This window comes from Colletotrichum costaricense (genome assembly GCF_030867565.1).
Source record: "Colletotrichum costaricense strain IMI 309622 chromosome Unknown Scaffold_2.1, whole genome shotgun sequence".
Lineage (NCBI taxonomy): Eukaryota > Fungi > Ascomycota > Sordariomycetes > Glomerellales > Glomerellaceae > Colletotrichum > Colletotrichum costaricense.
The window spans coordinates 2854371-2873048 of record NW_026848231.1 but is presented as its reverse complement, the minus strand read 5'-3'; the positions used below and the strand labels follow the sequence as shown (position 1 = coordinate 2873048).

At 54.2% G+C, this 18678-nt stretch overlaps 5 protein-coding genes across 5 annotated transcripts; 1 reads left to right on the top strand and 4 right to left on the bottom strand.

Moving 5' to 3' along the window:
• Positions 1-198: 198 nt before the first annotated feature.
• Positions 199-2469, bottom strand: CCOS01_02592 (uncharacterized protein; the record flags this gene model as incomplete). The annotated part of the gene is made up of 5 exons (XM_060450780.1): positions 199-905; positions 971-1248; positions 1305-1405; positions 1487-2303; positions 2366-2469. The coding sequence occupies 5 exons, from the start codon at positions 2467-2469 to the stop codon at positions 199-201; spliced, it is 2007 nt and encodes a 668-aa protein (XP_060319430.1).
• A 1048-nt stretch (positions 2470-3517) lies between these two features.
• CCOS01_02591 (5-aminolevulinate synthase) lies at positions 3518-5487 on the bottom strand (the record flags this gene model as incomplete). Its single annotated transcript, XM_060450779.1, has 2 exons — positions 3518-5049; positions 5115-5487. The coding sequence occupies 2 exons, from the start codon at positions 5485-5487 to the stop codon at positions 3518-3520; spliced, it is 1905 nt and encodes a 634-aa protein (XP_060319429.1).
• A 2489-nt stretch (positions 5488-7976) lies between these two features.
• On the bottom strand, positions 7977-13560 carry CCOS01_02590 (SNF2 super family protein; the record flags this gene model as incomplete). The annotated part of the gene is made up of 2 exons (XM_060450778.1): positions 7977-8495; positions 8551-13560. The coding sequence occupies 2 exons, from the start codon at positions 13558-13560 to the stop codon at positions 7977-7979; spliced, it is 5529 nt and encodes a 1842-aa protein (XP_060319428.1).
• Positions 13561-15248: 1688 nt separating this feature from the next.
• CCOS01_02589 (glutathione synthetase) lies at positions 15249-17005 on the top strand (the record flags this gene model as incomplete). The annotated part of the gene is made up of 4 exons (XM_060450777.1): positions 15249-15556; positions 15637-15712; positions 15760-15908; positions 15964-17005. The coding sequence occupies 4 exons, from the start codon at positions 15249-15251 to the stop codon at positions 17003-17005; spliced, it is 1575 nt and encodes a 524-aa protein (XP_060319427.1).
• A 386-nt stretch (positions 17006-17391) lies between these two features.
• On the bottom strand, positions 17392-18027 carry CCOS01_02588 (single-strand binding protein family; the record flags this gene model as incomplete). Its single annotated transcript, XM_060450776.1, has 3 exons — positions 17392-17453; positions 17540-17628; positions 17741-18027. 3 exons carry the CDS (start codon positions 18025-18027, stop codon positions 17392-17394), a joined length of 438 nt encoding a protein of 145 aa, XP_060319426.1.
• Positions 18028-18678: the final 651 nt, after the last annotated feature.

Genomic DNA, 18678 nt, shown 5'->3' with positions numbered 1-18678 from the left:
CCTTCTCTTGATATTCCTCTGTTCGTTGGTACTGTGCCAACAAAACCCCAAGAAGGCGAGGTGAGAGCTCTCTCCTGTCCATATCATAAATCATCACATTCATATGCGTCAGTCCCGGTCGGTCCTCCGCTGGTGGTAGTGTTACACAAATTCTCTCAAAGCACCTCGTCTCCGGGCGCACAATCCGACCAACGAACGTTAGGTGGCAGTCCAATCCATGGAAGGGAACATACTCCCGACATCCCACGTCCCAGCAGCATCCTCTCCAAGCACGCCCGTCCAAAACGACGCATCCAGATCCCGAATCATGGCCTGCGTCCCGTCCGACAAGTTGGCAGGCAACTGAATCGGCTCCTGGATCGCCGGCTGCGACTTGAGACCGCACAGCTCGCCCTTGACGATATCCTTGAAATACCGCAGCATCTCCGTCAGCCTCACGAACGGATCAACCACCTTCGGGCCCGGCACATCCGTCGCTGGACCAGTCGCTTCTTCTTCCCCCCTCGCAGCAGCCGCATCCGCCGCCGCCCTCCTAAACTTCCCACTCCGATGCGCCACAAAAACCTCCAAGTGCGCGACCTGGCTCTCGACAACCCCGCCGAGGTCGAGGTGCTTCTGCACCAGCGGCAAGTCCCACCCGGGCACCTGGTCGAGCGTCATGAGCTTCAGGCACACGATGAAGACGTACAGGAAATCCGATGAGCTGAGGCAGGTGAAGCGCGGCTGCAAGCTGAGGTGGTTGCGCGGGAAGCGGATCTCGAGAAACTGTTTGGCGGCGCTGCAGCAGCCCCAGAGGAGCTCGAGGCGTTCCGTGAGGGAGATGAAGGAGGCCGGCCCCCGGGCTTCGGGGATGCCGATTTCGTAGAGGAGGACTTGCGCTATGCTGATGTGCGCGAGGAGGCCGACTGTGCTTTTTGTCAGATATCCCATCCACAAACGCATACATGTTAAAGGGGTTATCTTAACATACCATTGTCTTTGAGATGCTCCGGCAGCGACGTCTTGAAGATGTCGAGCTGCTGCTGGAAACTCTGGACGACCATGGTCAGGGGCAGCTGCAGTGACTGGAAGCTCGTGCTCTCCGTCCCGAGCGTGAGAGAAATTGTCTGCGCGAGTTGCTGAATCTTGAAGAGGTGTACCAGGAGCGCGTCGCTGGGGTACTCCGCCGCCTCCTCAATCTGTCGGCAGCAAGACTCGAGGTACGTCGTGTTCATAAAGGCGTCTGGCCGCTTATTCGTCGTGAAGACGCTTTCACCCCCCCGCGGTCAGCCCTCTCCCGTTCACATAGTCAGGCAATTACTCACAGTGTGTTGAGGTAATAACATCCAGCAAAAGCCCTCATCAGCTCCAACTGCGCCGAAATCTGCTCCGGCGTCTGCACCTTCCTCGCCTCACTCTCAGGCTTCTGGAAACTAATAGAGAGCCCCGTCCCCTTCCCGCCTCGCTCGGCCAGCTGCATGGGGCTATCCTTGAAACCCAAACTTACGCACATCGACCGCGCCAGGAACAGCAGGTTCGTGAGCTGGTAACTGTTGATGTTGTAGTGATACCATGCAATCAGGAGCTGCAGCCCCTGCAGCACGTCCAGGCTCTTTTTGGGCTTCATGAACGCCGCCTGCACGATATCCTGCAACAGCTCTTCCCCTAGCAGAACCTGCTTCGTCGCGTCCAAGTGGCACGCCGTCATCATAATGCCCTTCCATAGGAACGGCCTCTCGGCGGCCAGCTGCGTAGGGCTCATGTGAGGGGGTACAATGACAAAGGGGTACAGCGGCTGCATGTCGTCCAGAAATACTTGAAGAACTTTACTCTGCTCGTTGTTCAGCGGCCAGGGTGACTCGTTCGGTGCTGTAGACGCGGACCCCATCCCCGAGGCGCCGCCGTTGTCGGTTTGGCTGCTCCCGACCGTATGGTGATCATCCGCCGTAGACGCACTCGGCGCAGGCGACGTGTCGGACCACCCCCCCTCGCCCCCGACGACGATGACCTCCTCTGGCGGGAAAAGGTGATCGCAGTTGATCGGGATCCTAGCCGACGCCGGCGCGATGCTACCGCTAGGCGGAAGCGGCGAGTTTGCGCTCCCGACGACGGTCCCGTTGGCGACGGTCGTCGCGACCTCGCTGCTCCTCCTGCCACCAACACCAACACCGCCCTGATGCGGCTGCTGCGTCGTCGCGCTCAACTGCGTCGTCAACTCATCCAGCCTCTTCTCCAGCTCAGAGACTTTGGTAGGCTTGGGTTCCTTCTTCGCCCTGGGCGGCGCAGGGGTCTGCGAACCGCACGGCTTGCGGAGCCTGTGGCATCTGTTTCTCCCAGTCAGCGTTTCGTTCTCGCAATGCGCGCGAATACGACAGAGATAAAATACCGTTCGCATTTGTTACTTCCATCCGGGCCCGAGATACACCTCGCCTTAGCCTTGGCGCAGGTCGTACACGCTCGCGGGCCTTTGGCCCTGTGATCGGTATCCATTTTGCCGTGGTAATTGTTCTCTCTCTCTGTCTCTCCTCTCTAACTTGAACTCATAAGTGGCGAGAAAAGATGTAGTGAGCTAAAATAGAACAAGCAACGATCAAGCTAGAGTAAAGCACAAGACATGAAACACCACTCCTCTGTTAGCAGGATTTTCCAATTCGCGTCGTAATCCTTTTCTCATTTGAGTTGCCTGCCTTAATTCATGACGGATCTCCTGAGTTGCGTGTAAGTCAAGACACACACCACCCCAGTTAGCAATGACGGGGACTTAGGGGACCCCTTACCCCTTCCCCCAACCAATGAAGAAGGCTTTCTCGAACGGAGACGGAGCAATTCTGCGTTGCCGGCCTCCGTCGGAGTTGCTGAGTCAGACACTGGGCGGGCCAAGCCACGTCTTGGAAAGTCCGCTTTTGGTGTTGGCGCGCTGGACTCTGGTAATAAGATGTGGCACACGCCTCATGCTTCACCGTGGCAGTCCCATCCCGTCTCATCTCACCCCCAGCTGATGGGCGGGCGGGCACCGCGGAGACCCGTCTGGGCAAGTGCCGGGTTTACATCGGGCTGTGCTTTCCTCGCCGAGCCCGGGGACGGGGAAGACCGCATTCGCATAAATTGACTTTGCGATTCCCAAATGTCAGCCATGCATGAAGTATCCCGGCCGGCTAATTGCCTACTTCGGATGACTCTTGGCAGGGAGTAACACAAGCTTCACTATATCACGTATTGACCAAAAGAAGTAGAGGTTGATGAATAAATCTGTCAATAAATGACATTCATATTTTGTAAACTATTGGTTATTGCGACCAACACTGAGAGTCAAATCCCGTCATATAGACGAAATCATCAATCTCAAATCGAAAGAGAACAATTGTGGCCACGGGACGTGGGTCTTCATATCACACAAAAAACTTGTTGATCGCTCCAAGGAACGTGGTCTAGGCCCGATGAGCTCCCCTTTGCTTTCAGATATCAACGTCGAAATGGTTAGTGCTGGATTTTTCTCATATTGAGAAAAACCAGACAACCTCGGAGAACGTGAAATGTATCAAATGGCAGAGCTCACGGCCTGACCAGTCGTCGCCTTGGACTCACGCTCCAGCAGGGCCTCGACGAAGCCGTTGCTGATGTTTCCCGCGGCCTTGATCTCCTTCGCAGCCTGCTCGATGCCAAGCTGGTTGTCAGTCCACAGGGGCTCCTCGGGAGCGGCGTCAGCCTCTCCGACGCCAATGAAGCCGCCCTCGGCAGCCCATTCAGAAGTGCGCTTAATGCCGAGCTTGGTCCAGATCTCGTCGAGCGCCTGGACAAGCTGATCGCGGTACTCCTTCTTGTGGCCAGGGGTAGGGGTGACGCGCAGTCTCTCCTGTCCGACGGGAACCGTGGGGTAGTTGATGGACTGCACGTAGATCTGGTAGTCCTGGAGCAACATATCCGAAGCCTGCTTGGCGAGCTCGGCGTTGCCAACCAGGATGGGGATGATATGGGAGGGGTTGGGGATGACGGGGATGTCGCGGTCGTTCAGGGCCTCCTTGACCGCGCGAGTGTGGAGCTGCTGAAGGCGACGGTCGCCGTCGTAGTCCATCTGGTACTCAATGGCCGTCTTTGCGCCGGCCATCGTCGCGGGCGGGAGTGACGTGGTGAAGATGAATCCGGGGGCGAGGGAGCGGATCATGTCAACGAGCTTGGCGCTCCCGGCAATATAGCCACCAACGCATCCGTATGCCTTTCCGAGGGTACCAGTGATGATGTCAATGCGATCCATGATGCTGCCCTTGGGGCGGCCCTGCTGATGCGCTTCAAAGTCCAAGTGCTCCGCGACACCGGCGCCGTGCGGGCCGTACATGCCGACGGCATGGACTTCGTCGAGGAACGTGATGGCGCCGTACTTCTCGGCCAAGTCGCAAATCTCCTCAATGGGTCCAATCGATCCACACATGCTGTAAACGGACTCGAACGCAATCAGCTTGGGAATGTGAAGCGGCAGCGACGCCAACTTGGCCTCGAGGTCCGCAACGTCGTTGTGCTTGAAGACAATCTTCTTCGTTCCGGAATGACGAATACCCTGAATCATAGACGCATGATTCAGACTGTCTGACAGAATGACACACTCGGGCATCTTGCTACCCAGAGTCGCCAGAGTGGCATCGTTGGCCACATAGCAAGAGCTGAAGACGAGCGCGGCCTCCTTGGCGTGCAGTTTGGCAATCGTGCCCTCCAATTCGACAGCGTGCTTGTTGTGTCCAGAGATGTTTCTCGTGCCACCAGCACCGGCGCCGTACTCGTCCAGGGTCTCGTGCATCGACTTCAGAACGTGGGAATTGCGGCCCATTCCGAGGTAGTCATTGGCGCACCAGACGGTAACCTTCTCCTCCTTTCCAGCCATATGGGCACGGGGGAATTCCTTGGCGAGACGGTTGATGTTGTTGAAGTAGCGGTAAGACTTGTCCTTGTGCTTCTTCTCCAGCTCGGCGTTGTAGTAGGCCTCGTAGTTGAACTTGGCCTTAGAGGCGTCCGAATTGCCCATACCAACAGTCGAAGCAGCGCTCTGACGAGCAGCCGGGATACTGGGAGGAGCTTGAGCTACATAAACAATGGTCAGCGGGGAGGGTTCCTTTCCTTTTCTCTTCACAATAGGGTCTCCATACCTTTGTTGAGCAAAGGAGCATCAACAGCCCGGGCATCCTTGCTGCGGCTGGTGTGGATGTTGGCGCGGCCGGGCTTGGAGTTGGTGCTCAAGGCGCGGATGCCAGCAACCGAGGAAGAGCCTCCCATCTTGGCCGGGCGTCCATGGCCGTACTGGGCAGACTGGACAGTCAGAGCCTTGCCCATGACGGGGCAGCGATGGGCGAGGAGCTGCAACTTGGACATTGTTCCTCCGCAAGGAGAGACGGCCGTCGTCTGGGGCGCCGCCTGAATGGCGTGGGGACGAGCCGAGGTAGACAGCGCGCGCAGTTTGGCGGGCGAGGCCGACTTCAAGAAGGGGCACATGGCCTTGGATTGACGCAGGGCAGCCTCCATGGTTATTCTCGAAGGCTGACAGAGGTAAATCGTACGGTTTCGCTTTCGAGATTATCGTTCAAGTTTGGTTTGTTTCGGAGCAGAGAACGGTGTGCGACTCTGGTTTTGTTTGTAGATTTCGGTGTGTGGCGACTCGAAGCGCGCGCGAGACGTGGATGCGAGTGAGGTCAGCGGGTTTGCCAGAGAAAAGTGATCAGCGCTGAGGGGCTGAACACAGGTCAATGGGCAGAAAGAAGCGGTCGACTCTTGAGATCGACAATTGAGACGGGATTCCTGCTGGTAAAGGGCAGAAATAGGAGAAGAAGGGGGGAAAGACAGAGGTTAAGCAAGGTGAGGAGAAAACGGGAAGGGGAAGCGAGAAAAACGAGCAGATTCCCGGACAAGTCCTTTATTTTAGTGTCTCCGGTGAAGAGTCGCCATGACACCAAATCCCCAAGGGCGCAGTGGAAGGGTTACGGTCTGGGCAGTAGGGTAGGTACAGTGTACCTCGTGCCGACCGGCCGCCCCGCCATCTGGCTGAAGTTTGAACCCCAGCACCGCTGCACCACTGCACCACCCCAACGGCACGCCGCACCAGCGACTCGGCACAGGGTGTGGTAGGTGCGGCCCTGCGCATTTTTGGAGCCTTTGGGACTCTTGTGAGTGGTGGGCGGAATTCAGGTCAGGCCTGGGCAGCCCGCCCCGAGATCCAACCTAAACGCATCGCATGTGTTCTAGGTTCTAGGCGGTGGGTTGGGGGTGCCGCTGCACGCGATTTCTCATCCTCAACGTCCCTCAAGGCCAGATGGCAGACCTGAGAGGACTGCCAAACTTCCATCGCCGCAAGGTACTCAGGTACATCCCCATTCATTCAATGGGGCCGGGGTTGTCTTGTACGGTGTTGATGGGTGGGACCCCTAAGTCCGCAAAGTGGAGTCTCCGAATACCGAAAGTCGGCACTTGAACCAATCACTGCTCGTCCATAGCCAATTTCTGATGACACCTGATTGGCAGACCAACTCAACACCGCTGCGCAAATGCTAAAGTGACCTGAGGTCAGATCCCTTTTGTCCCTTTTTATTTAATTCTCTTGGTAATACCACCCCAGTTTCGGTGTTTGCTACTGTTTTTTTTTTCTCTTTGCTGCTCGCTTGAGTTCCGCGGAACTTATTTGCCTAAGGTACGTACGCAATACTATGTAACCAAAGATCCAACGTCTTCCTTTTCTTATGCCCACATGGCCTTTCTTCAAGACCCCTGCTCTTCTGGAAACACCGCTGTGGATCCTGCAAAATCAATCGTACGAACACTGAGCCGGTGTCTTCCGAGACCGAACTTGACAGAGCCCGTTCCGTATAGCCTACAATAGGTCATGGCTTCCGCTTCCGAAGAGCGGTATTTTTCAGAGCCAATTCCCGCCGCAGGCACAATAGTGTTGTACGAGGGCACAACAAAAGGGCACACAAGCTCGAGAGACACATGGAATCAAAGACAGGTAAGCAATGAGGCAGATTCGTGAGCTTGGCTCCTAGGTATTCTCAATGTTTCGGGGCTGCAGTTGTCGTTGCCTTAGTCACCTTGTCACATCGCCAATGTCCCGCCCATGTCTCAACTGTGCTCTGCCCCTCCTGATATTGGTGCTACCAGCGGAACATGGAGTACCTATGGAGCCAGGAGGAGCCGTTAGGGTACGTTGTCATCATTCGCCGAAGCCACTTGCAGTTATCTCAGCTTGTTCCATCCGACATCATAAATACGAGGATACAGTCAGCCACACAAGTAAAGAAGTAAGACACGGAACTTTGCGATCTCAACAAGTAGTCTGTTAACCATCACTGGTTGCATCCGCCACCACGCGTTAATGTTGAGGAGTCTGATTACCCCGAGTAAGCCTCGAGCCGAATTCCTAGGCGCACCAACTTTCGGTGTTATTGCATGCCTTTTTGACATCATATCATATGACTCTTACGCCGCCCTTGATGAGTCCTCCACGTGAAATCAGAAAACCTCCAAAAGAACGCCTCCAAAAAGGGTATCATAAAGCCAGCCCTGCAATGCCGTCAAACGCCCATGCCTTCGAAGATGCCTGAAGATGCCCCCCAAAGAAGAACTACCTAAACGTCTCCTGTAAACGCCTAGCCAGCGCACTTACAAACCTTGCCCTGCTGATGCCGATGCCGACGCCGACGCTGATGACGAGGGCTCCCCTGTGCGGCGTTGTTCCCCGAGTTTCCCTTCTTCGATTGCTTTACTTGCCCATGTGGGAAGCCTGGGCGCCGATGTCGCCTTCTTCCCGCAACCTCCCGAAGCAAATCCAAATTGTCGTCGTCGTCGTCGTCTTCCTGGAAAGGATTCGCTCGGCGAACGTTTGGGGAAGGTTTGCTTTTGTCGGAAACGATCTGCGGATGCTGCTGATCAAGTCGTTAGCTGCAAAAAAAGGTTTGCTGAATAGGTGAGTACTGAAAGACGAAAAATGCAATGGCAGAGCAATGGAATGAGAGGCGTCGGGCTCATACTTTAGGCTCCTCAGTCATGTCTTGACCCAGCTTAAGCTTTTCGCGGAATTGGTGTTCTTGAAGCGTCGTCAACTCGTTCGAAAGACTTTTGAGTCCGTCAATCGGCGCGTACGCAAGCTGAGAGGGAGGAATATGTCCTGTGATGACAGCTGCTGCAAATCTCGGGACTGTCATCAAGCTGCACAGCTCCTTCATATGCGAGTGGTTTGGCAACTCTCCCTCCTTCATCTCCGATCTCACGAGCCATGTCGAGCTTGCGATCCGGTCAGCCAGGACGGCCTTGTCCTCCTTGACCGCATCAGCTATCGCCGAGTCCGTTATCGTATCGAGTGACTCGAGAATTTTATGCTTGAACTGCTCCTCCCAATTAGTAATTCCGGGCCTCTTGGGCCTCTTGACCGCAGGGGATGAGAGAGATTTGTCTCCAGGCGGGGGAGAGCTTGGTGTCTGCTGAGCCCTAAAGAAGGTATTGGCACCAGCCATGGGCATGGGCATAGGGCCAGCTACTTGAGGCTGTGATGATTGATCATGTTAGCCATGTTCACCCAAATCTGGAGGTAAACTTTACCTCTACTGATACCCGCTCAGCAGTCTGCTCCGTAATTTGCGCATCAGAAACGGCAGTTGCAGGCTGCATCGACTGCAAGGAAGAGGCAGCTTGTTGTATCGGTGCAGTGTCAATCTGAGTTGCCAGAGCCCCAGGCACCGGCACAGGCACAGGCACAGGCGTAATTTGCGGCGGCTTCATCGTATCGGGTAAGGGCTTCGTAGCTTCCACCAGATGAAATGCCTGGTATGTGTTGAAGACAGGCCTTTGAGGGAGGTTCGGAAGTGGGATTGGTGTTTGGACGCTGCTCCCAGCCACACCAAAGGTCTGGGTGACTGTTTGTGGCATGTATGATGTTGCACCCACCAAGGCTGGAGCGCCAAGTTTAGCGATCCGTGCCAGCTCCATCTCCCGATACTTCTCTGGGTCGGTGTTGCGGATAGAATTCATGTAGACCTGGTTCCTCACATCCTTCAAGTCCTCAGGCGTTAAGATTTCAGACGTATCTTCCTCTTCAAAGGTATCCGTCATGATGATCGAGCGTATGCCCTGGGACATACCTGGATGGGTCAATAGGCTGTCGAGAACAACGTCCTTGCCGGCGAATGGACTGAGGTCATCCTGATCAGGCTCCCAGCGAGTTTTGGCGTACTCATTATCTTTCTTGGACCATCTTTTCGGATTTTCGCTGTCCACAACTCTTGACGCCAGTTGGGTCTTGAATACATTTCTGTTGTGAAGCGCTTGTTCGTATGTCCCGCCAGATATGAACTTGTAAACATATACCGGCTTTCGCTGGCCAATGCGGTACGCTCGACCCACCGCTTGCTGCTCGTGAATGGGATTATATTTGTAGTCGAAGATGACCACGCGACTGGCGCCGTGGATGTTCAGGCCAACCCCACCGGCTGTCGTTGAAATCAAATAGACTTGGTTTTCACCACTGTTGAAATTTTTGACTTGCTGCTGCCTCTTATGGATTGGAGTGCTCCCATCCAGCCGAGAGAATTGTCTCCGCTGTTGTCTGAACAGATTGTCCAGATAATCCAGAGTCGGGATTGATTGTGAAAAGACGAGAACTTTCTCCTTCATCCTTTCGCACTGGTCCAGAATGCCGACGAGGAGCTGTGCTTTCCAAGACAAGGCAGGCGAAGGCACATCCTGCTCTCGTTGCAGGATTTTCAGGCCCTCGCTGATGATTGTGCTTGACAGAGTCAGACTAGTCGGCTCTTTCTTCAACAACGCCGCACGCTCCTCAATAAGTCTATTTTGCCAGCAACGAGGGTGGTTGACGATGAGGCTAAAGTTGATGTTTGTACCCAGAGTCTTGACGCCTGCAACGTCCGCGTCGTTGTTGAGGGCAGCGAGGAAAGCGTCGTAGAGCTTGCCCTGAATTGGTGTCATGGGAACAGTAAGTACAAATTCCATCTTTGGCGGAAGGTCGTTCTTAAGACAGGATTTGATTGTTGCTCTGTTCGTCTTGGGTGCTACAGTAGCCTCCAAAACAGCAAGTTGTTTCTTTGCCTTTCGATATTGACTTCCAGTGCTGTCCTCGTAGAGGCCAGACTGAATCGGTTCGGCATAGTAGTCCTTGAACTCTGACAGGGGACCCAGATAATTAGGTGCGACCCAGTTGATCATGCAATAGAATTCTATCACATTGTTTGCCAGAGGTGAACCGGTGAGTGCGATGCGCCGTTGAGTTTTGAACTTGGCGGCTGCGATAGCTATCAGTGAGTCAGGGTTCTTCATTTTGTGAGCCTCATCCGCAACAACAAGGTTAGGGCTTTCTGTGAGTATTTGCGCAATCGACTTCTCCTGGGGTGTCAGCATCTCGCCCCCTAGAGGAGCGGCCAGTTTCTTGAACATGTCGTAGCCAATGATCATGACGCCGCCGGTTTTGTCCCAGTCCCGGATCATGGGGGCTCTCTCTAGTGCATTGACGACGGCTTCCATTTTGTAGAAGTGGCCAAGAACACCATCAGGAGCCCACATCAACAACTCATCCATCCAGTTGTCGACAAGCAAGGCCGGGCAAAGTACCAGAGTCTTGGATTGTCTAAGGTCTTCTGGAATTTGTGATAAAATAGACTCATCTTTCGATCGTGCGGCCTCGGCGATGGCAACAAGTAATGTGATGACCTGCATGGTCTTGCCGAGTCCCATGGTGTGAGCGAGGAGACATCCCTGCCGCACCTTGGCGTCGTAGACGATCTGGTTCCACAGGAAGCGGACACCTTCAATCTGGTGGTCCTTGATGCGTTGACCGATTTCGCTGTTAATGTAGATCAGGCCTTCGTCATCTCCCTTGGTTTCGTTGATAATGAGACGTGACTTGTCGCTCGAGATGGTGTCGGATGCTGCCAGCTTCTTGCGCAATTCCTTTCGTCGCTGCTCCTGCTCTTCTCTCCGGCGTCGGTCACTTTCACGGAGATCTATAGCGGTCTGATCCATGGCTACCAAAGTCTTCCGTTTCTTAGACGGAGAAACTTCGATATCGTCGTCGGTAAAATCTCCTTGGGACTCCCCAGTATCAAAGCTTCCACGGCGGCCAGAGCTGCTGGCTCGGGTACCCTCAGGAAAGTTGGGCAGTATGCCAGTCTTGACGAATTGACAGAAATCCTCAAACTGATCTACCTTACCCTTTATCTTCCTGACCTTGATTTTGTTGTTGAGCCTTCTGGTGATGGTATTGGCAGCCGCCGGCTTACAGAGTGCAAAGACTCTGAACAAGCGGGCAATGACGGTGCCGAGCTCGACCGCACTTTCTTGGCTGTGATTTTCAGGCAAATCCTCAAGAGCTGCGATCACGAAGTCCGTCCAGATATCAGCGGGATCCATGCTCTGGATAACGCGAAAGAAGGCCTCTCTCCATCGCGGAGTAAGCCGTGAGATGACGCAGATCAAAAGTCGCTTGTTGTCTCCGTGCTTTCTCCATATCGTCGGCGCGATGTCCCCAATCTTGCCATATTGGTCGAATGGGGTTTCTAGTTGTTCCTTTGTTGGCTGTTGCTGCTCGTCACCATCGCTTTCAGGGGCTGGCGTTGCGGCTGCCGATGCCCTTGGCTTTTCAGGCGTGACTAGAGAGATGAAATCCGCCTCGGGAAGCGCAAGCTCAAGCTCATGCTCGGAGGGCGCGGGCTCATTCTCAGGTTCATCCTCAGGCTCGGAGTCAACCATTGTCAAGTCGATTATGCCAAGGTCGGATTTCATATCGACCGGAGCGTCGGCTAGAGACTCGTCTTTGAGCAATCGCGGAGGTTGCGGCTCCTGCATTGGCACATCTTCAGGGTCGTCCAAATCCATGGGACTTTTTGGGCGAGTCGCGCTCGCCACGGGCGGGAGCGCGTTTGTCATATCGTCAACCCCCAATTCGTCATCATCGTCAATTACGAAGTCGTCATCGTCGTCGTCGTCGCCGCTGGTGATAAGGTCGCCATCCTCGTCAGAGAGATCGGGCCGCGGGGCTGGATTTGGCCGTTGCTTAGGCATCGTCAGTGGTCGGATGGGTTCGGGTCCTCGCAAGGTATCGAGAAGCCACTTTTCAGCTCTCCGGTCCTCGACGCTAGACTCAAGGCACCGTGCTTGTCTGCGCAGCTGATCTTCGGCCGGCCATTCGTTCAGCTTGATTTCTCGACAAAGCTTTTCTATGCGGTTATTGAGAGCCTCGAGTCGAGATGTGGTACTCGCTATCTGTCGGACGAGACCAGTGCGCCGGGCCTTGTTCCAGATGGCGTTGGCTTTCCAATGCTTTTTGATTAGTTTTCTCTCCTCCCAAGAGGCTTCAATCCGTTGTATTTCCTCCTTTAGTACACGTTCGACATCATCCGAAGTCAGGTGGTGAGACTTGAGTTCCATTTCTCGCTTTTTCTCCTCTTCCTCTTCCTCGATGGCGTCTCTTGTCTCTGTGTCGTAACCTTCGTCGTCATCGGAGTCCCCGAATACCGGAAGAATCTCGTCTTCCTCCTCAGGCTCCACAAAAGGAGACATACCATTGCGCAACAATATCAAAGACTTGTCGTTCATGCGCAGTAGTCGTCGCAACGCTCGGTGGACTTGCCGGCTGTGTCCGGTGGGAATCAAGCCCCTAGCAACGAAGTGGAATGTATTGCTGCCTTCATCTGCGGGGCTTGCACCAGGTGCAAGGCTTGACTGAGGGACTTGACGGCTGATAATGAGCGCATCGGGTCCAAAGTACGCCCCCAGAGGATTGAATCTTGAGACAAGCTTCTGGTCCACTTGCTGAGTATCCGAATGTGTTCTTCTGGAAGCCGCAGGCGATGGAGAAGGCCTTATGCTTGCTTTATCGAGCTCCTGAGAAATAGCGTCGTCTGTTACAGCTGGGATGGCCGGCGATATTTTCCCGCGGTTTCCGCTGGGGGTCGTATTCGACAAGGGTAGCCGGGTATCTGCTGTCATAGACTTCCGAGTTACAACGTCGTCGGCCGGGGTCCTGATAGGTATGTTGCCAATCCCTGTGATAGTACTGGTGATCAATGTTGGCGCCATCTTTCTCTTCTTCTGAGGTGGTTCGCTCGTCTGCATGTCTTTCTCTTCAACGACGGAGGCCAATGCATCTTGATCCGTGTTGACGTCTTGCGTTGTGATAGTCGTCGGAGGGTCCTCTGTGGTACTGGGATTTGGGGCTGCGGGCTCCGGTTTGCCGTTGGTATGCAGCTCTAGCGAGCTTTCTTGGCTATCTGCCTCCTCTTTTGCCATTTCGATCTTCTGATGTCGATAACCGTGGCTTTTCGACTTGAGATAGTTGATGGCTTTGACAATCGTCATCTTGTGAACGATTTTGACGATGCCGAGGTCTCTGAGAAGACCGTCAAGAGGGGGCATAACATCTTCGTAGGTGAGAAGCGTCTCCCCGTCAATGTCATGCTCACGGAGTGCTTTTGCAAGAATTACCGGGTTGGGCCTCTTGCTTGTAAGTTTCGGATGCCATGGCCGACTTTCAGCGGTGCATAGCTCATGTACCAGCCGTTCAACGTCCCAGTTGAAGGGATCATCCTCATTGCCCTCCATGGTGGCTGTCGTTTAGGACATGAGGTTGGCTAGAAGTTGACAAATTGATTAGCACCAGACTGAGGAAAGAGGGTATGAAGGACGCAGATCTCGGGCATGGGTAGTGAAAACAGAGTTCACTGGTCAAGCGAGCTTGAAGCAATGTGTATGAAGGTAGATTGTGAGAGAAAAGGGCAAAAAGCTTGGGAGATAGCTGCAGTGATATGTAGCGACCTCGAAAGTATGATCCACCGGTGAAAGAATATGACGAAAGAACCAGTGTCGGGCTTTGGTTCGAGAAATAGACAGCAACAATCTTGAAGCTAGACTTACGGCGGATTTTGAGGCGGGTAACAAAGCGCATGAGTGGCCCTTGATTACTTGGTCGGATGGGTCGAAAGCAGGGGAGAAGACAATCGTGCTGACTGCCGGTTTTCGGAACTTGAGCTGTATCTCTGAGTTCTGGACAGCCCGAGAAGTCTCGACAAAAACGAGGATGCGTTTGTTCCACCAAATAAGAGGTAGTTGACGATTGTGAAGAAGACCAGCCACTAGCAGAAGTTAAGTGGTGGATACGGGAAAGACTTTGTAAAGAAGTTACCGGCAGAAGGATGAGGCGGGTCTTCCAAATTTGGGTTGGGTCAGCGGGAGGGCGTATGGAAAGTGGTGATTGTGGTGGGAGGAAGTGGTGGTACCAATCTCGAGGAAGTTGTAGGCATTGCCGCTTCGGTTGCCAATGTCGAATTCACGACGCGTGAGTCTGGAGAAGTCGCGGAAGTCGCAATTGAACTGCTCAAGCCCCACCTTCCCTGGTCAAGCAGGCCCGCAGGGTACCTCGCCTTAAACGCTCTGGATGAAGGCAATGTATCTTTAGGTATATGAGCTAGTCTAAATAAAGTTAGATGACTTGCAGCACGTCCCCTCCAACACGTGACCGATCTTTCGGATTCAAGATTAACTAAGACACCTTACCTTACCTTAGCAGAGGTCGTTCCTGCCCCTGCGAAGAGCCGAAGTCCCTTATCGGAGTGGGATGGAGGGGTAAATCGCAGGCACGGAACTGACCTCCAAGCTTCCGACCCCGCCATCACTTGGTTTGTATTTCCATGGGACGTCTTTCGTTGCCTTGAAGGACTCTTGCAGAAGACGGTCCAGGGTCACCTAGTAGAGTTCAAGCCGATTATCATCATTTGGTCTTGATGTCCAAATAGTTGCAAATATCGTTGAGCTTCCATATAGCCTGATGTCAAGTCATTGCTTGTAAATTCTCCCCACTTAGATTGATCACGTCTTGTGTGCATCGTACCTGCCGGCTGAGGTACAGTGGGAGTACCAGCCATTTGAAATCCAGACCAGCAGTTCATGGTGGGGCAGCCGATTTCTCGTCACTCCCCCGCCAGACATACCTCACTGACATGAACACTCATTCCTCATCCGGTGATATTTGACTTCACATAATCTCAGTAGACTCGACAACTGGCTTGAGTCTCTGTTTGTTTCAGACAAAGTCAGGCCTGTCTTTTCACCACCAAAAAGGGTTTAACCTTGACAATCCGTCGCTGTTCCTACTCTCATTCGACTCAAATTATCCGACTTGCAATTATTAATCACGGAGGCGCAACTATACCAGCTCATCCAATTTCAGGACCATTGTAGCTTGCAGTCGGGGCTCTAGACTCAGTCTCATCAAGGAAAATTTCACCAGCAGCATGGCAACTCCGACGTTGACGAGGGAGCAGTACCCGCCCCGGCTCTCCCAGTCGGAGCAAGACGCCCTCGTCCAGACCGTCAAGGATTGGGCTATCGGCAATGGCTTGTCAGTCCGGCCGCCTCCTACGGTCGTGACGCCGGAGTCGGACCCCAAAGGTATTCTTGCGGTAAACGTACCCGTAACTCTGTTCCCTAGTCCTTTCCCCAAGGGATGCTTCGAACAGGCGAGATCTGTGCAAAAGACCTATAATGAGCTCTATGCCGCCATCAGCAGGGATGAGGAGTTTCTGAGTGCCATGGTGGATGAGTATGTTTCCACTTCAGCTTGATAGTCACGCATCAAGTGTAGTCTGAACGACCATAGGAAATGATGCTGACAACGCGTAGGGTCAAGGGAGGCGACGACTTCATTGGCAAGCTGTGGGATACCCACGTGCGAGTGAAGAAGGAGGGATATACTCAAGTGCGTAGTCTACCGACGCTTCAGGCAATGTGACTAATGATGTGCAGAGTCTCTCTCTGGGATTGTTCAGATCAGACTATCTTGTCCACCAGGATACCTCCTCAGGCGAACCTAAACGCCAAGTCAAGCAGGTCGAGTTTAACACGATAGCTTCATCCTTTGGTGGCCTTTCGTCCCGAACCTCGCTTCTCCATAAGTAATCTTACACATCTCGCAAGGAGAGAGAAACCCAGAATACTAAACGCACATAGGTTTCTTTCCGTGGCAGAGTACCCTCTGCTTGATCATCCCATCGAGTCAGGGTCCCTCGACCTGCCCGAGAACAAAAGCGTTCAAGGCCTTTCCGGCGGCATCCGCGCCGCCTACGACGCCTACGGCCCATCGGAGCTCGGCCACAAAAAGTGCGTCATCTTCGTCGTCCAGGGCGGCGAGAGAAACATATTTGACCAGCGCCACCTCGAGTACGCCCTCGTCAACGACGCCGCCGACCCCGTCACCGTCTTCCGCATCCCCTTCTCCGAGCTCCTGCAGCACACCACCATCGCCGACACCCCCAAGCGCCAGCTGCTCTACAAGCTGCCACGAGACCCAACCAAGGTGTTCGAGGTCGCTGTCGCGTACCTGCGGTGCTGGTACGACCCGTCCGACTACCCGGACGAGAGCGCCTGGGAGGCCCGCTACCACCTCGAGAGGTCGTCCGCCATCAAGTGCCCCACCGTCCTGACCCAGCTGGCCGGCAGCAAGAAGATTCAGCAGGTCCTGGCGACGCCGAGACCGGCGGCGGCGGCGGCTGGTGCCTCGCCTTCGGTCCTCGGCCGGTTCATCCCCGACGACGCTCCCAGCACGGCCGCGGTGTTTGAGACCTTCACCAACATCTTCCCGATGGACACCTCCGAGGCCGGGCTTAAGGCGCGTAAGATCGCGCAGGACCCGGAGCTGTGCAAAAGCTACGTCCTCAAGCCCCAGAGGGAAGGCGGCGGCAACAACCACTACCGCGAGGACATCCCCGAGTTCCTGAAGAAGACGCCCGAGACGCACTGGGGTTCGTACATCCTGATGGAGCTCATCACGCCGCCTAAGCAGGACAACATCATCCTCCGCAACGGCAACCTCGAAGAAGGCGGCGTCATCTGCGAGCTTGGCATCTACGGTACTGCAGTGTGGGATCAGGGCACCGGTAAGGTGGTTCACAACGAGGAGGCTGGCTATCTGCTCCGCACCAAGGGCGATACTAGCAACGAGGGTGGTGTCGCTGCGGGTTTTGGATGCATGGATAGCTGTACGCTCGTCTGAGGAGAGCACATCTGGCGGATTAGATCATTATGGAGCCGTTGAAAAGTTCCTATGCGTGACCTGAGTGAACATTGAAATGGAGCAAATGGTTCAAGCAGCTAGAGCAAACGTAGCGCAAGATCACAGTCAAGGCGCGAGTGAGAGGAGCAACCCATGGTATCAATTATCGTCCTAGAAAAAAAGAGTTTTCGTACAGCACGCCTCAACCAGCCCATTTATCAGGTCATTGTACACAAAAAAGATATAGGAAAAATCTCGATAGAGTGGAGATAGAGAGGAGGGAGGCCAGTCCAGGTCAGGGTCTCTTCAAGGGTACACTCGTCTGTCGTTCGTTTCGTACATGGCACAAGAGAAACTCCGTTTGTTGTATTGGGGTTGGGGTGCATTTACTCGCTGGCCTCGCCGCCGTTGTTGCCGGTGTAAGGACGCTTGAGGACCTCGATAGAGCCTGTGACCTGATGTTAGCGTAGCTCCATCTCTTCCTCGAAAGCCGATTCGCATTGGGATGGTATGTTGAGTGGGGAGAAGACGTACGCTGGATAATGCTCAGGGAGCTGCGGTTCTTGCCTTCGGCATCTTGGTAGGCGCGCATGGCAGCTTCGCCCTCGACGTAGACCAGAGTGCTATTACAACACGTTAGCACACTTTGAAACCCCTCAAACACCTTTTATCCTTCATCTCTCTCCGCATCCCCCCAAGCTTATCATTGCGGTGTGGATGTGAGTGCATGCGTACCCCTTGGGCAAGCTCTGAAGGAAATCCCGACGGGGACCCTCAGCCTCAAAGCTCGTGACACGGAACCAGCTGGTCTGGCGGTTATCCTTGGGCCCGCTGTTGCTGGCGACGGCGTATCTGATAATCTCGCGGCCGGTACTGGTTGGGACGACCTCGGGGGCGTCGGCGAGGTTGCCGACGATGGTGATGCGGGCGACGTTGTTGGACGGGGTGGTGCTGAATGCGCGGGCGGCGGAGGCCATGCGCGGGGCGACGGCGGCGCGGCGGAAGAGGGCGGAAGCAGACATCCTTTTTTTGGTTGCTTGGTTTGTAGATGTGTAGATCAAGGAACGCTTTGGTTCAAGGAGTGTCGAGAATGTGAGGTGTAGGACGGCAAAAGATGGTGTTGAGGTGTCGAAATTGGCGAGATGCTCGTTTGGGGGGGAAGCTACCTTAAAGTGCCAGTGTGGGAACTGTCGATTTCGTTCGCGGTGGGCGCGTTCCATCGACGCGGTCCAGGGGGAAGCACACGGCACCTCAGCTTGATGCACTGTAAAAGTGGCTCGTGCATAAGGCGCCAGGTCCCTGGAGTTTTCGCATTGACCCCTGAAATTGGATCGCATTATATTCCTATAGCGGGGTTGTCTAATCGGAGTTAATCGCTTTACCGGAAGTGCCAAAGGAAGGATGGAGAGTAATCAACCTTCACATCGTCTACCTATCTTCGTTGTGCTTGGAAGCTCCTAAGTTTTTGTCTTGATGAGGAATCTTATTAAAACTTCTTTTGTATCTCATAGACAGGAAACTCTTATCTCCAAGGCCAATTAAGATCTTGGTGTGAATACAAGGCGATATACGGATACAGAAAACAAAAAAGAGTTCACCACCGGCGTGGCTACATCTCTTGGTGCTCATGCTGGGATTCGAACTCGGGTACTCTCGTATGCGCTGAGCCTGTC